The sequence below is a fragment of the Aythya fuligula genome, chromosome 26 (genome assembly GCF_009819795.1).
Source record: "Aythya fuligula isolate bAytFul2 chromosome 26, bAytFul2.pri, whole genome shotgun sequence".
Classification (NCBI taxonomy): Eukaryota; Metazoa; Chordata; class Aves; order Anseriformes; family Anatidae; genus Aythya; species Aythya fuligula.
The window spans coordinates 456824-472730 of record NC_045584.1 but is presented as its reverse complement, the minus strand read 5'-3'; the positions used below and the strand labels follow the sequence as shown (position 1 = coordinate 472730).

General features: G+C 63.6%; 2 protein-coding genes across 2 annotated transcripts; one reads left to right on the top strand and one right to left on the bottom strand.

Annotated features, from left to right (window-relative positions):
- Positions 1-751: 751 nt before the first annotated feature.
- Positions 752-3005, bottom strand: CFD (complement factor D). Its single transcript, XM_032203889.1, has 5 exons — positions 2869-3005; positions 2382-2535; positions 2066-2210; positions 1470-1727; positions 752-1230 (listed from the first exon to the last, which is right to left on the bottom strand). The coding sequence occupies exons 1-5, from the start codon at positions 2933-2935 to the stop codon at positions 1045-1047; spliced, it is 810 nt and encodes a 269-aa protein (XP_032059780.1). The 5' UTR covers positions 2936-3005; the 3' UTR covers positions 752-1044.
- Positions 3006-5597: 2592 nt separating this feature from the next.
- On the top strand, positions 5598-8801 carry PLPPR3 (phospholipid phosphatase related 3). The gene is made up of 7 exons (XM_032203602.1): positions 5598-5672; positions 5884-6069; positions 6173-6302; positions 6571-6766; positions 6841-6898; positions 7022-7195; positions 7270-8801. The coding sequence occupies exons 1-7, from the start codon at positions 5598-5600 to the stop codon at positions 8533-8535; spliced, it is 2085 nt and encodes a 694-aa protein (XP_032059493.1). The 3' UTR covers positions 8536-8801.
- The last annotated feature ends 7106 nt before the right edge of the window (positions 8802-15907 follow it).

Below are 15907 nucleotides of genomic sequence, written 5' to 3'. Positions count from 1 at the left end.
CTTCTCAGAGCAGGTTTGGGGTTATTTAACGTGCGGTGGCACGCGGAGGGAGCGATGGGTGGGCTCCTCTGCCTCGGGCCGGGCAGGATGCTCTCCTTCCCCTGACGGCTGCGTTAGGGCAGGGCGAGCAGCTCTGCTCTGCTCCCAGCCCGGCCGTGATCCCACTGCCAGCAGGACGCTGCTGGTCCCAGCTGGGCTCTGCTGGTCCCAGCACTGTATGTCGGGGCTCTGTGCCAGCCCTGGGGCCCCGCGGCTGGGTCTGGGGCCAAGGACCAGGGTCCTGAGCGTGCCAGCAGCACCGCAAGCAGCTCCTGGGCCTTACTGGATGCTCACACAAGGAACCCATGGCTGGTCCCAGCTCCGGACCTCACCATGCCGCAGGATGTGGCCCCTGTGCTCCCACCCAGGGCACCGGGCTCAGGGCACTCAACCACGGAGTTCGGTGATGGGAGCGGGGCTGGGAGAGGTGCTGGGGCTCAGGGGGTCCGTGCGCTCCTCCAGGGGAGCCCAACGGGGGTGAGCGGTGGCAGGAGGGCACGGGGGGGGCTCAGCACACTGCAGGGGGGGACGGGATTCACCCACGTGTGACTGGGGAGGTGAGGACGGAGATGGCACGGAGCAGCGATGGGGAGCGTGGGGGTGCCCCGGGGGCTCAGCACCCACCCCCCAGCTGTGTGTGCAGCTGCCCGTGCCCCCCACACGGTGCTCTCACACTGTTCCCCCCCCCAGCCCCGCTTGGCCCCAGCAGCTCTGCGGCAGGAGCAGTGATTGCTTTATTGCAGAGGGTCGCGGTCGGCGGTACGGGCGCGTTCAGCAAAGCCTGCGGCCTGGGGACCCCCACCCTCCCCGGGCATCGCTCAGCCCCCGGCCAGCCCCTGAGCCTCACGAGCAGGAGGCTGGGGACCCCCTGCCCCATTTTGTGCCCCCTCCCGGCCCGGCGTTGCGGGGGTGCTCGGGGAGCCCAGCGCCCAGCGGCGCAGCAGCGTGGGCCGGGCCGGCAGCAGCAAGCCGTGGCGTGGAGCCGGGTCCCTCCGTGAGCCCGGCTCAGCGAGCGGCCTCGTCCCCGGCCTCGTCCCCGGCCGCTGAGGCCATGACGCCGTCGATCCAGGCGGCGTACGGGGCGATGCGGGTGTAGATGGCGGGCTTCTTGTAGTTGCCGCAGACCCGGGATCCGGCCGTCACCACCCCTTCGGCCACGCCGTTGCAGACCAGGGGGCCCCCGGAGTCTCCCTGCAGGACAGGGGCTCAGTGTTGGGGGGGGCACTGCTGCTGCTCCCCCCACTCCCCACCTCGCTCCCTCCCTGGGGCTGCAGCCCCGTCCTGCCCCACGGCCCCGTCCTGCCCCACAGCCCCTTCCTGCCCCACATCCTCCCCCCCAGCCGGAGCTGTTCCCACCCAGGCCCCCATGGGGGTCAGCAGCCCCAGCCCACGGCCCTGGGTCCGGGACAGGAGGCTGAGGAGGCCGGTACCTTGCAGGTGTCCTTCTTGCGGGAGTCGGTGCACATCATCTTCTCGGTGATGGTTTGGTCGTGGCGGGTGCGGTGGTTGCAGAGCTCGCGGCTGATCACCGGCCGCTCCACCTGCTGGAGCTTGTCCGGCCGCCGGCCGCTGTGGGTGATGGTGCCCCAGCCCGCAACCTCGCACATCGTGTCGGCCTCAACGTCCCTGTCCTCCCGCTGGAACGGCAGCACCTTCACGTGCGCGTTCAGCTCCGCTTTCTCCTCCAGCTGCCACCAAGCAAAGGAAGGGACCCGGCTCAGCGGGACACGGCCCCGGCGTCGCACCGGCCTCCCCGAGCTCCCGGTGCTGCCTCCCCGCCCGCAGCCCCCAGCACGCGGCCGGAGGTCGGAGCCACGGCTGCAGGGGTGATGGAATCACTGGGAAACAGCCCAAAAATCCATGGCGGGGGGAGCGGGGATGGTCCCACAGGCCAGGAGGGGGACAGAGGGGGCCGAGCGCTGCCGTCAGCCCGGCCTCGAGGGATTCCTCCCGGCACCAGCAGTGACCCCGCGGGGTGAGCGCGGTTGGGGTGCTGAGGGCGGTGGGGAGGGGGCACCCGACGCACCTGGAGGAGCAGGAGGTCGTCCCTGTTGTTGTGGATGTTGCTGCCAGGGTGGGCGATCTGCGTGCGCACCCGGTACAGGCGCTTGTGGGGCTCCGGCTCGCTCAGCGAGTGGGCTCCCAGCAGGACCTGGAAGAGCTTCCCGTTCCTGCAGGGGGTGCAGGGTGGGGGGCTCAGCACCACTGTGGCAGGGCACGGCACGGGGGGGCCGCGGGCTCACAGAGAGACCCCCCCCCAGGGAGCTGGAACCCCCCGGGGTCCCGCAGCCCCTGCCCGGCCGCCACCGTGGTCACGCTGGCACTGCCCCCCCGGCACTCACGTCCCCTCGGTGCAGTGCGCGGCGCTCAGCACCCACTGCTCCGCGATGAGGAAGCCCCCGCAGACGTGCTGCCCATCCAGCTGCAGCGAGGCCATGTAGGGCCGCAGGTGGGGCCTGGCCTCGTAGCCCCCCAGGATCCGTCCCCGGGGCTGTGCTGCGGCGGGCGGGAGAGAAGCAGAATGAGTTGGGGTCACAGCACTGCAGGGCCCCCAGCCGTGTCCCCCCCCCATATGCTGGGGACCTGCTCCCCGTGTGGTTTGGGACAGCTGCTGGTTTTTTCTGGCGTTCTCCCTGCTCTCGGTGCCCCCGTTCCCACCTCCCGGCTGCCTCAGTTTCCCCGCGGGCATCCCCAGCCCTCACAGTGCCCCCATCCCTGCCCCCCCAACCCGGGGCTGCTGACACAAAACCATTGGGAGAGCCCAGAACCGCCCTGGGGATGCCCCAGCCCATCCCCATCCCAGTATTGGGGTACAGGGGGGGCACTCACCATTCACCACGGCCCCCAGCTGCAGGAACAGAGCGAGGACGAGGACGGGAGCAGGACACGGCCCCATGGCTGCAGTGGGGAGCCTCTGACCCGGCCGTGGGGCTCGGCAGGGTTGGGACTCGCTTTTATGTCCAGTTTGGGGCCACGGAGAGGGGGGGAAGGAAGGGAAAAAGGAGGGGGTTTCCGCAGCGTGAGGAAAATATCGAGTGTGTCTAAACATTCAGGTTATAAAACAGGTCAAGAGTTCTCAGCACAAACAAAGCTGGGAGGAAGCAGCCTTCCCCAGCTGTTGGATCTGGCACGGGCGGGAGGGGATTTTTGCATCGTTGGCCCCCAGCACGGGGGTCAACGGTTGCTGTCCCGGGGGGTGCTCAGGGGCCACGCAGCCAAACAGAGCTCCAGCCTGCTCCGTGGCCCCAAATACCCCCAGGACAGTGGGATTGGGGTCACCAGCAGCTGGCTTGGGGTCCCCAGGCAAGAGGCAGGACCCGACCCCACCCCCGGGGCTGTTTTTCATCCCCCGAGCCCCCACCACCTGCAGCCCCCCGGCTCCTGCCCAGGCAACACCAGGACCTCGGCAAAACCTCAGCCCCTGGGGTGCAGGATGGGGATGGGGGCAGGACGGGGGGCTCGGGGCTGGCTGCAGAGGGGCCCGTGCCCAACGCGGTGCCCGCGGGCTGCCCCGGGCTGGCTGCGCGCCACCAGCGCAGCGGGGCCGGGATCTGGGATTTCCATCAGCGGCGAGGAAGGAAGCCTCGGCTGCAGCCCACGTAGCTGCTTCTCACACACAATTTTTATTTTTATTTTTTTTTTATGTGCCTGCTGTTTTTACAGCTCAAAAATCGCTGGGTTTGATTCCGGGCTGCCGTGCAAACGTCCCGGGCTGCGGCTGCACCAAAGCCGCCCAAATGCTCCCGGGGTCACCGCGGCCACGCGGGGCTCAGCAGGACAGGCACCGGCACGGGGGGGGGGGACAGCTGCTGCCACCCCCCCGGCCCTACAGATGGGGTTCAGGACGGGGGCACACGGGGTGAGCGGGTCCCTGCGTGGGGCAGCTTCGGCCTCGCCTTCAGCCCCCAAGTTTTGGGGAGCTCGTGGCCATGGGGCTCGGACCCCTGCAGGAGGAGGGTGTCAGGGGCCTGGTGAGGTGGGGGGGCTCCGGGTTTGCTCGGGGGGGGGGGGGCGGATTTCTGCGCTTTGGGCCCGTGGAGCCGCAGGGAGAGCAGCTTAGCCGCAGCTTTCAGCCGCTCGGGATTTAAACGTTAAATACGCCGGGAGATTTCTGCCCACTTAGGGCCGAAAATGGGACGGGGGCAGCTCTGCGGTGGCCCCCGGGGCCTGAGCGGGCTCCAGGGCTGCACCCCGGGGTGTGAGAGGGGCACGGGGCCGGGATCCACTGCGGGTGGGGGGCACGGGGGGGGCTCGTTCCTCCTCCAGAGGGGCTGGGAAGCCCACGGGGGGGCAGGGGGAGCTGCACCCCGGTTCCCCAGCCCTGAATTTGGGGGGATTTGAGGCTTCGACCAGCGGCCGAGCCAAGCTTGGGGGTGAGGGGGGGGCGGCGCAGCCACACGAGGCCCAGCAGCTGGGGGCTGCACCAGGGGGCAAGGGGCTGGGGGGGGGGGAAGGGGCTGGAGATGGGGGCTTGGCATGGCCCTGGCCCCCCAGTGCCAGGAGCAGAGCCCTGGGGGGGGCAGAGCAGCACTGGGGGGCACAAAGCAACGGGGGGGGCACACAGCGGCCCTAGGGGGGGACACAGCAGCGGGGGGGGGCGCACAGCAGCACGGGGGAGCCGCCCCCGCTCGGTGCCGCCCCCCCCCCCCCGGTCCCTTTGTCTCGCACCCGACCCCCCCCCGCTCCCCTTCCCCGGCCCCCCCCGGGCTCCCGCGGCCGCCCAAAGCCCCGAGAGGGGCCGGGAGCGGCGGGGCGGGGCGGGGGGCGGCGGGGGGCGGCGGGGAGGAGGCGGCGGCGGAGGAGGAGGAGGAGGAGGAGGAGGAGGAGGAGGGGAGGAAGCAGCCGCTCGCCGCGCTCGCAGAGCATCCCCGCTGCAGCGGGAGCCCCGCGGACGCCCCCGCCCCGCCCGGCCCCCCCCCGGCCCGGATTCGCCCCCCCAGGGGCGGCTGCAGCGGAGGTGAGTGGGGGGCGCGGGCGGCGGCGGAGGCACAAAGGGACGGGTCCCCGCCCCGACACGGCCCCCCCCCGAGCCCCCGCCCGCGGCTGCGGCGCGCTCGGCCCCGGTACTGCCCCCCCCCGGTCCTGCCCCCCCCCGGTCCTGCCCCCACGGTACTGCCCCCCCCCGGTCCTGCCCCCCGTTATCACCCCCCCGTTATCCCCCTCCTCGATCTCCCCCCCCCATTATTGCCCCCTCCCTTACAGCCCCCCATTGCTCCACCCCCCTCGTGCCCCCCCCCCCCCCCCTTTTTGCACCCAGGACTTGTCAGAAGTTTCGGGGGGCCGGGGAGGGCGCCCCCGTCCCCCCCCCTCCCCGGCCGGGCTCTGCGGGCGGCACGCCCCCTCCCCACGCCCAGCGCAGCGGCGCATGTCGTGGCAGAGGGGTCTGTCGCGACAGCCGAGCCTCCGCCCCACCTGTTGTCACAGCCCCCCCGGGAGGCTGGGAGGAGGTGGGGGGGGGGGCAGCGCGACCCCCCTGCAGTGGGGCCCCCCCCCGTGGGGCCGAGCGCCGGGGTGACGCCGGCTGCCCCACGGCAGGGACCCCCGCCCGCCCCAGCACCATGATCTCCCCGAAGGACAAGGCCAAGGCGCCCAAGGACAGCATGACGCTCCTCCCCTGCTTCTACTTCGTGGAGGTAGGTGTGGGGTGGGCGGGGGGCTGCTGTGGGGGGGCTGCGGCCTCCCCACCCCCGTCCCACCCGGGTTGGGGCCGCGCATCCTCGGGGCTGCTCGGTGCACGGCCCCGCGCCCGGCCGGTGCCCCCTGGGGACCCCCGGGCACCCAGCGGGGGGCTCTGGAGGCTGGGGTGGGCGAGGAGCCCCCACCGACCCCCCCTGGCCCCCCCAGCTGCCCATCGTGGCCTCCTCCATCGTGACGCTGTACTTCCTGGAGCTGACCGACCTCTTCAAGCCGGCCAAGGTGGGCTTCCAGTGCTACGACCGCGCGCTCTCCATGCCCTACGTGGAGACCAACGAGGAGCTCATCCCGCTGCTCATGCTGCTCAGCCTGGCCTTCGCCGCCCCTGCCGCCTCGGTGCGTCCCGGGCCCGTCCCGCTGATGGGAGGGGGTCGGAGGGGGTCTGGATCCTGCCTGGGCCGGGTTTTGGGGCCCCGCTGAGCTGCCGGTTCCCCCCCAGATCATGGTCGGGGAGGGCATCGTGTACTGCCTGCAGTCCAGGCTGAAGGGACGCGCCGGGGCCGAGGGCAGCATCAACGCCGGCGGCTGCAACTTCAACTCCTTCCTGCGCAGGACCGTAAGGTTTGTGGGTACGTTGTGCCGCAGCCCGGGCAGCCGTGCCCTCCTCGGGGGTGTCCTGGGGCTGGGGGGGATGTGGGGACAGCCAAGCCCAGCAATGCACAGCTCTACCCACTACCCAGACCCCCTCACCGGACCCTTCCTGGTGTTTTTGAGGTGCCCCCAGGGCTGGTAGGGGGTCCCTGGATGCCCCATGCGGGTTGGGAAGGGGCGCATGGGCCCCATCCTGTGCAGGGTGGGGGGTGACACCACCAATCCCCCCCGCTCTGCCTCCCGCAGGTGTCCACGTGTTCGGGCTCTGTGCCACCGCCCTGGTGACAGATGTGATCCAGCTGGCCACCGGCTACCACGCGCCCTTCTTCCTGACCGTCTGCAAGCCCAACTACACGCTGCTGGGCACCCCCTGCGACGCCAACCCCTACATCACCCAGGACATCTGCTCGGGCACGGACAAGCACGCCATCCTGTCCGCCAGGTACGTGCCGGGGAGGGGACAGCCCCCCCGTGTCCCCCCCCGCACCCAGCAGCTCCGCTTTGTCCCCGCTGCAGGAAGACGTTCCCGTCCCAGCACGCGACGCTGTCGGCGTTCGCGGCCGTCTACGTCTCGGTGAGTCCGGGGACCGCGTCGTGCCACACGCTGCAAGGCTGCTTGTGCCCTGCAGAGCCCTGCATGGCTGGGGGGAAAGGCAGCGGGTGCTGGTGTCACGACTGACGGCCTCTTCCCCCCCAGATGTATTTCAACTCCATCATCTCGGACAGCACCAAGCTCCTCAAGCCCATCCTGGTCTTCGCCTTCGCCATCGCCGCCGGCATCTGCGGCCTGACGCAGATCACGCAGTACCGCAGCCACCCCGCCGACGTCTACGTGGGCTTCCTGATCGGCTCGGGCATCGCCGCCTACCTGGTGGGTGCTGCCGGGCGCGGGGGCTGCGTGCTGCGCGCCCCGGCCCCGCTGACCCCGCGCTCTCCCCGCTGCAGGCGTACCACGCCGTGGGCAACTTCCGCGCCCCCACGGAGAGGGCCCCGGCCCCGGCGCCGGCCAAGGACGCGCTGCGGGCGCTGACGCAGCGGGGCCACGACTCCGTGTACCACCAGAACAAGTCGGTGAGCACCGATGAGCTGAACCCGCAGACGCGGCTGGAGGAGGCGGCACGGCCAGTGCCGCGGGAGAAGAACTCCCTGGGCAGCCTGAAGCGCGCCAGCGTGGACGTGGACCTGCTGGCCCCCCGCAGCCCCATGGGCAAGGAGAACATGGTGACCTTCAGCAACACCCTGCCCCGCGTCAACACCCCCTCCATGGACGACCCCGCGCGGCGCCACATGACCATCCACGTCCCCGTGGACGCCTCCCGCTCCAAGCAGCTCATCACCGAGTGGAAGCAGAAGTCTCTGGAGGGCCGCAGCATGACGCTGGCGGAGGAGGCGGGTGCGCTGGGCCGGGGCGCCGGGGACGCCGACGAGGACGTGCCCCCGTCCCTCTACCCCACGGTGCAGGCGCGCCCGGCCGAGCGGGCGGCCATGGGGCCCCGCGTCCTCATCCAGCCCCGGCCGGGCGCCTCGCAGCTGGTGCACATCCCCGAGGAGAGCCAGGCGGGTGCCGGCGGGGCGGCCGGCGGTGGGGCGGCCGTGCGGGCCAAGTGGGTGATGGTGGCGGAGAAAGGGGGGGCGCAGCGGGTGGCCAACCCCCCGCGCCTCATGCAGGTCATCGCCATGTCCAAGCAGCAGAGCATGGTGTCCGTCACCCCCAAGCACTCGGAGACGTCCTCGTCCTCCACCAGCTCCGACTCCTCGCAGTACCGCTCGCCCTCGGAGCGCGACAGCTCCAGCATCATCACCATCGACGCCCACGCGCCCCACCACCCCGTCGTCCACCTCTCCGCCGGCAACGGGCCCTGGGAGTGGAAGTCGGCCCAGAAGGGGCCCGAGGGGCCGGACGCCTACGAGCTGGGCGAGATGGGCAAGGATTTCCGGGGCTTCCGCCCGGCCAAGAGCGCCGGGGTGTCCCCCGGCTCCTCCGTCAGCGACATCGAGCAGGATGAGCCGCGCTACGGCAGCCTGGCCACCATCAACGTGGCGGCGGGGGGCGGCGGGGAGCGGGGGGACGGCCCCCCCGAGGGGCTGCTGGGCACGGCCAGCCGCGAGTCCACGCTGCGGAGGAAGCCGGCCGAGAAGGACGGGCACACGGACAGCGAGGCCGACAACTACTACAGGAAAATGCAGGCCAGCCGGAGGTTTAAGGACTGAGCCCCCGCCGCCCGCCCTCTGCCCTGCCTGGGGGGTGACGGGGGGGGTCCGTAATTGCTGGGCCCCCTCCCGTTGGGGAGGTGGCAGGACGGGGCTGTCGTTAGCATCGGGGTGACAAAATGGTGGGGCCAGACACCTTCACCCCCCCGGGGCAGCCGAGGGGTGCGCGGGACCCCGGGGAGCGCAGAGGGGGCTCCGTGCCCCCGCCCGCCCGCAGGGGCTGGGCGTCTCCAAGCACTTTGGACTTCACTTCTCTCTCTAACACAGGTGCTGATATTTTGGGGTGGTGGGGGGGTAATTTATTCTGACTCTGGCATTGTAAGTCTGTGGGGTGGGAGGGGAGCAAACAGCATTAAAGGGCTTTGGGGGGGGGTGTCGTGGGGCTCCTGGCTCAGGCGGGGGCCACGCGTTGGCTGGATCGTTCTGGGGGCAGGGAGATGGGGGACGGTGCCGGGAGGGGGGTGTTTGTCCAGGGCCCGAGCTCTGGGTGTTAGGAGCGTGTAAATACTGTGCTGGCTAAAGTAGAGTGTGTACATTGGGTAGGGAAGTGCTGGGGGTGGGGGGACGACAACCGGGGGGGACACGGGGTGCAGCCTGCCCGGCCAGCCCGGGTCCTGCCAGCATCAGGGCACCCACCTGGGCTGGCAGGAGCCCCCCGGGGGAATTCCCTGTGCATGGGGTCCTGGGGGGGCCGGGAGCTGCTGGGGAGGCAGCCCTTGGGGGGGGTCTCCAAGCTGTGAATGCATCTGCCAGGCAATGGCTGAACCTGCTGTGGTTTGAAAAGGAATAAAAATGTGAATGTGCCCCGGCTGGGCCGCATCCTTGGGGGGCACAGCTCCAGAAGGGCTGGGGAGGGGGTGTCTGCGGGGCACGACCAGGGCTCAGCGGTGCTGCCAAGGTGGGGTGTGGAGGATTTGGGCTCTGGGTGGAGCGGGGGAGCCCCGGCTGAGCCGTGCGGGACCGGCCCAAGGCTGTGGAGCAGCCCCTGCCCCGTCCTTTGTCCCCTGCGAGAGGAGCCACCGCGCCCCCACGCCTCCAGCGGGGCTCGGGCTCCTCTCCACCCCACCACGGACCAGGAGAAACCAGCTCCAGGCTGCAGCCCATGAAAAACAGGCGATGACGAGCAATTACGTTAATACAGCTCGACACGCCACCACCCCGTCCGACCCCCAGCCAGCGCGGCTGAGGGGCCCCCGGTGTGAGGGGCTTCGTGACCCCGCGCAGGACGCGGGGACCCCGCTCGCATCGAGCGCGGCTCCGGAGCCGCCCCGGGAGGGAAGTGCAGGCGCTGCAGATTCTGGTTGTGTTGCTGTGGCAACGCCGGGGATGCGGGCACCCAGCTCGGCTCCCGCGTGGCACCCTCCTCGCCGCGCTGGCCTCCACGAGGACGGCGTCCCCGCGTTGTCCCCGCGTTGTCCCCATGTCATCCCCGGCCTCCTGCGAGGGCACCGCAGAGCCCCGGCTGCACGGGGGCTGCCGGGGGTGTCAGGGGGCAGCTCAAGGCACCCGCAGCAAAGGCAGCCCCGCAGGCTGCCCCCCCCCCCAGCCCATCTCCGTATGGTGGCAGCGAAACCCTGCACGACCCCGGCCGCGGTGCAGAGCAGCATCTGCTGCCATTTGTCACGGCTCGTAAATCAGACCTGGGGGGGGTTGGATGTGGCTGCCGCCCCCGCGCGCTGCCTTCCCCAGGAGCTCTGCACGCAGGGACGGTGACAGCCGCGCGGTGAGGCTGTGCTGAGGCAGGAAGAGGTGGCAAAGCCCGAAGCGAAGCTGCCCCACTTCACCCCACAGCCCCCATCAGGCCAAGCCCCTTGGTGCCCCCGGGGGTGCAGCGGGGACAGCGCCAACAGCCCCCGGTGCTCCAGAAGCGGGGTGCTGTGAAGATGGCCCTGAACTGCCAATTGGATTAGCAGTGGATATCCCACAGCCTCGGCCTTGCAAACATTTAGATTATCCCGCGTAACCCCGCCGCGCTGCTGGAAAAGCCACCGGGGGATTAGCACGGGGATTGCTGGCAGCAGCTCGAGGTGTGGGTGCTGCGGGAGGGGGGGTCCCGGGGAGCTGGGGGGGTCCCGGGCTTTGGTAGGGGGCTGGCGGCGTGCTGGGAGCAGGGGGCTCAGCCTGCTGTCCCCTGGGAGATGGGGATGAAGGCAGCGGCGGCACCGAGCTGTTGGTGGGGGCCTTGGGCCGCCCCCCGCTCAGCGCCGTGACCAACGGCACCGCAGGCCCCTTCCCCGACCCCACCGTTTCCATGGCAACCGCCCGCTCCGTGCCGCAGCCCCCCTGTGGGGACCCCCGGCTGGAGGCCGCTGTTGGGCCTGGTCCTGGGGGGCACCAGGAGCCCCCCTGCAGCCACCCCCCAGCCCCAGCCCCGCCGCCAGCGGGTGCCCAGCCTGCGGGAGGGGGCGAGGGGAGACCCTGCCTCGTTAGCCGGGCCCCGCTCGCTAATTGCTCCTGGAGCAGCAAATAAAGCAAATTCCCTCGGTGCCTGCGAAGCGGTGGCACGGTTCGGGTTGGTTGGAGCCGTGGGGAGCCTCGGCCCTGTCCCTGCGGAGGGGTCAGGGAGGATTTGCTGCCCTCAGCCCTGCTTCACCCGGACACGGCCACCCCAGAGCCACCCCCTCCCTGGGCACGGGGAGCCCCGACACCGGCCCTGGGCTCCCAGGGGCTGCGGCCCCGCTCTCCGAGGGCGCTGGGCGCAGCCTTTCTGCCCTCCAAGAGCCTCTGCAGGACTCTGAGTACCCCCCGGCACGGAGCAACGTGAGGAAGTGGCTTCAGCAAATATTGGTTCAGCTCCAGCAGCATGAGCAGCGCTACTCCAGGGCTGGCAGCAGCACTTCAGACTCTCCCTCAGAGGCATGCTCGGAGGATTAGCAGCGGCATTTACAGAGCTGGTGGCGAAGCCAAGCTATCTGCATTCACTTTCCATAGCCAGAGATGCTCAGGATGCTTGGCCTGGCCTTTCATGTTGGTGTTTATTCCGCACGAGCCTCTGCCCCCATCTTACAGCGCACAGCAGCGTGGTTGGAAGATCTGCTGGAGGCAGGGAGCAGATGAGGCTGTTGTTCTCTTGCTGAAAATAAAATATTGGTTCCCCTAATTCAGCATTTTCTAAATAAAGAACATCTTTTCTAGAAGTTGCCCTACGCTGTCAGTGAGAACGGTCTAATTACAAGCACAGGTTGAGAGTCAGCTTTCTGTCAGATGCACACGGGTGAGCCAGTGCAGGCGTTTTCCCTCCTGCACCTGGACACCGGCAGTGCCAGGAGCTGCTGCGATGCTGGACAGGAGAGCAGCCCCCGCAGCAGGGGCCAGGAGGCCGTAAATCCCCCCCCAGCACCCCAGGGCCCCCCCTGCCTACAGGAGGGCCCCTGCAGCCTTGCTGGTGCCCAGGGCACGCAGAGCTCTGCAGCGTTTCACACGCGCATCAGCGGGCGAGGGCAGAGGCAGCTGTTACAAATCCTATTACACTTTCCAGGAACAACAGTGATCTCTTTCAGCAGCCTGAGGCTCCTGCAGAACCCAGCTTGGAGGCTGAAGCCAGAACCGAGAAGCCTATAAAATAAGCCAGTTTAATGCTAATGCGGTTCAACACAAAGGGAACGCAGCCAAAGGACAGGAGCAGAGCCACGAACCCAGCAGCGCAGCTTTTACTCGTCCCACCTCCACAGACACGGGCTGTCCGTCACCACCCTCGGCTGCTGGAGCTCGGCGCACCCCCAGCATCGCTTAGAGCTGGAGGGGTGCAAGGAGAGGGACAGGGACAGCACAGAGCACACTGCCACGAGCCTCAGGGGGTCCGCTGAGGTTTTATTTCTTGAGCATTGTGATCCCAAACTTCAGGATGCCGAGGTGTTGAGGTGTCCAGCTCTACACCACAGCACCTGCTTTCAGAAATTATTTTTTCTTCAACTGTGTTGGACTCACAGAGAGGACAAAACCTGCAGGACAGAAGGCCTCGCTCCCCAGGGGGCTGAGCAGCCAGGTGTGCCCACCAGCACAGCTCCCACCAGCACAGCAGGGTGACCCCAGGAACCGAAATAAGCCTCCAGCCCCCTCCTAGCCATTACAACAGCAACCTGGCCAGGTCACACCGGGGCACTGGATGGGAAACTCAGCACTGAGACATCCAGCTAGCCAGAAAGCTTCGACACATCTAGAGCACAAAACTACAGAGAGTATTACGTATTTGACTGGAGAGTTGGTTATTTCATGGATATTAGCTAGAATATATGGAAAGTTTAGGAACATGAAGTAAAAAAAAAAAAAACAAAACAAAAGTGTTGGAGTGTGACAAAGGCAGAGCATCGGTTAAGGCCCTATAACCTCATACCTCTGAACTTCACTGGTCAAGCTCTGAAGGGCTGGAGGGTGAACACCGGGGGGCTTCGGTCACCCCACGCAGCCCCAGGCCTGGTTCACCATCCTGCCCCCTGCACAGAGGGGCCAGCATGAAGAAACACTCCCCCAGCCCAGAGGTATGCGAAAAAGTCAAAGTTATGTATGAGGCAGCTGAAATTACATTAGAAGGAAAAATCAGAAGCAAAATAGGCACAATAAAGAGAGAGGAAAATCAGAAGCAAAGAATACAGAAGAAATTTATTGAAAGCACAAGTACAGACTGGCCAATAACCGCTTTCTACAATCTGAACAGTAAATAATGGAGCTACAGAAAGGTACAAAGGTTGTTATAAAATAGTTTTAATTTTGTTTCTTTTTGCATTACAAACATTCTTTGAAAGAGGCAATGGAATTCTGATGTTGTGTATGCTTACCCTCCCCACCCCACCTTCCACAATACTGAACCTGTAATAGCTGTTATCAAAATATACAATACATCTGTTCACCATAAAAAACTGGGTTTTGCTGCCCCCTCATGTCTTACAACAGGTATAAAAAAATTATAAATATGTACACCCTTTTGTTACTCACATTCTTTACATGCAAACACAGGGATCCAAAGGAAAAAAACCCACAATTGTCTGGGTTCTGGGGTTACCTCAATTCACTTCCTTGCATTTTGCAAAATATATAAAGCCTGTGGGTTGACCAAATCAACATTGAAGGCCACCAGACAGGTTTCATTCCAATAAGCCTCTTCCCAGTGTCTTGGGTGAGGTTGATTGAATTCTTTAAAAGTTAAACCACCACAGCTGTTCCACTCGGGTTGCACATGGATCCTTAAGGTAGTGCTGCCTGGGGTGTGCTCAGGAGAAGCAGCCACACTGCCCGCGCTCCCCAGCTGCGGGAGGACTCAACTTACTGGTTTCCACCGGGGAAGGAAGGCAGATGAGCGAACTAACTCCAGCTGACAACTACCACCAAGACATCTGAATTTGCACTGCTGCATGTAAGATGCTGGCAAGGAAACAGATTTTTCAGAGGCAGCTCAAGATTTCCTTAACAGGCTTACTCAGCTTTAGAGGTAACTGAAACCAGCATCTCCTTGTCAGCTGATGTCAGCTGAACTTTTTCTCAGCTCAGCTGGGGGCAACTTCCATTTCAGGTGGTTTCACACCCCTTTCGGCCTCCGACTGAAGACTAAGGCAGACAAGTAATTACTGATCTCATGCCAGCAACCCGAGCTGAACCCTCACTCAGACTTCACACACTTCTCCAGCATAATGCATATCCTCAAGATTTCAGGGAGGAACTAAGAAAAGTTAAGACTTTTCCAAACACTCAGTGCTAGGCAAGTCAAGAGCTCCCACACTAAGCAAGGAAATCATAACTTGCAACACTAAGACAAAAAACAAACTTTGGTCCACAATTTGCAGAAAAACCCTGAAAAAAAGTACAAGATTCTTGTTATTTTGCATCCGAACAGGTTGCAGGTTAGAGGGAAACGTAAGGCAACATTGGATTACACAAAATAGAAGGCAGAATGGCCCAGGAAAGAGTTGTAAGCCAGAAAAAAAATGGTTGTTGTATCACTGGGAAAAAACGATCTGCGTTCTACTTACAATAGATTCCCTTCCTATAACTTAAAAATATCTGGGCTTATAGGTTAAAAGGGTAAAACTTTAGCCTGGGTCCTTTTACTTAAATTCACAAGCTAATTGTGCTTGTTACCTCAAACACATTGCTTTAAAAATCTGCTTAGCATGTTTCAATGTCATTACATTTATTCATCCTCAGTCATGACCTCAGCCTGATAACTAAATTCCTGCCCTACAGTTTCAATTACAAAAAAAAAAAATAAGAAAGTACAGTATACAAGGGTAATACCACAAAGGAGTAAATTTAGATTACGTTTATACCATCTTATCATTCTATAAAAAGGTACTTAAACTATTTCTTTTGCATATAAAGAGATTAGAATATTTGGTCAACTGGAAATATTGCTAGGCACAGATGACAGCAACTGCATCAAAAAGTATAATACAAGAATTAAAACAAAAAGCTCAAATGCTGAAGACATGCTATAAGAATGATGGCAGAGCTACATTGGTCTTGTTAATTTCAAATTAGGGGCACGAAGGTGACTCACATGAACACCTTTCTAAATGTGGGATATTCAATAATTCTTCAAATCCTAGCCAAGTATTTAAAGATATATATATATACACACACAATTTGACAAATTCTTTATGATTCATCTTCACAAGTGTCCGACAGTGGTTAATTTCATATCTTGATCAATGCTCTTGTGAAGGGCAGAGCCTGTTGACTTGCTATCGACAATGGAATGTGATTTGGTCTTGGGAATGCTTCCCCACCCAGACCCTTCTACTTGGTCTGAGCATTACACACAAAGGATCTTAAATAACTCCCACTGGAAGGTTTGCAGATGGAGATAAACCACAAGCAGATTGGAAAGTGGCATGAAGACACATGATCCTATGCAAATTGAGACATCATGGACAGTGGGATACAACTGCCTAGAGTCAAAGCCCAATGTTTTCTTTATCCACTTTGCCAGCTTCATTAGTCCTTCACTACGATAAGCTGATCTAGTGAGCCAGAGCTCATCCATTCCCCTCAACTCTCCCATCCAATCCCTACAGTTCAGATGTTTTCCCCAAAAGAAGAAAAAAGTTTAAGGCACAGGATAGCAGATGCACAGTTTAGGTAGGATCAATGCAACTTATTTTTGTGCTGGATGAGTTGGGAGCTCCTATACACCATGCATTTTGCAAAATCCTGACTCAAAGGCGCAAAAGTGAATTTACACAGTGGTTTTAGGTCTTTCAAGGCATGGATGGGTAAAGAAAAAAAAAAGGCATCAATGTGAAACCTGATAAACTTGTTGGGATCTGCTTTTCAGGGGAGGAGGAGCAGGAGGGGAGGGGAATTTCCCAGAGCAGGTTCCAAAGTGTAAACTTTAACTTGTGATTTATTTGAACAGTCAAGATTGTTACCCATCACTGCA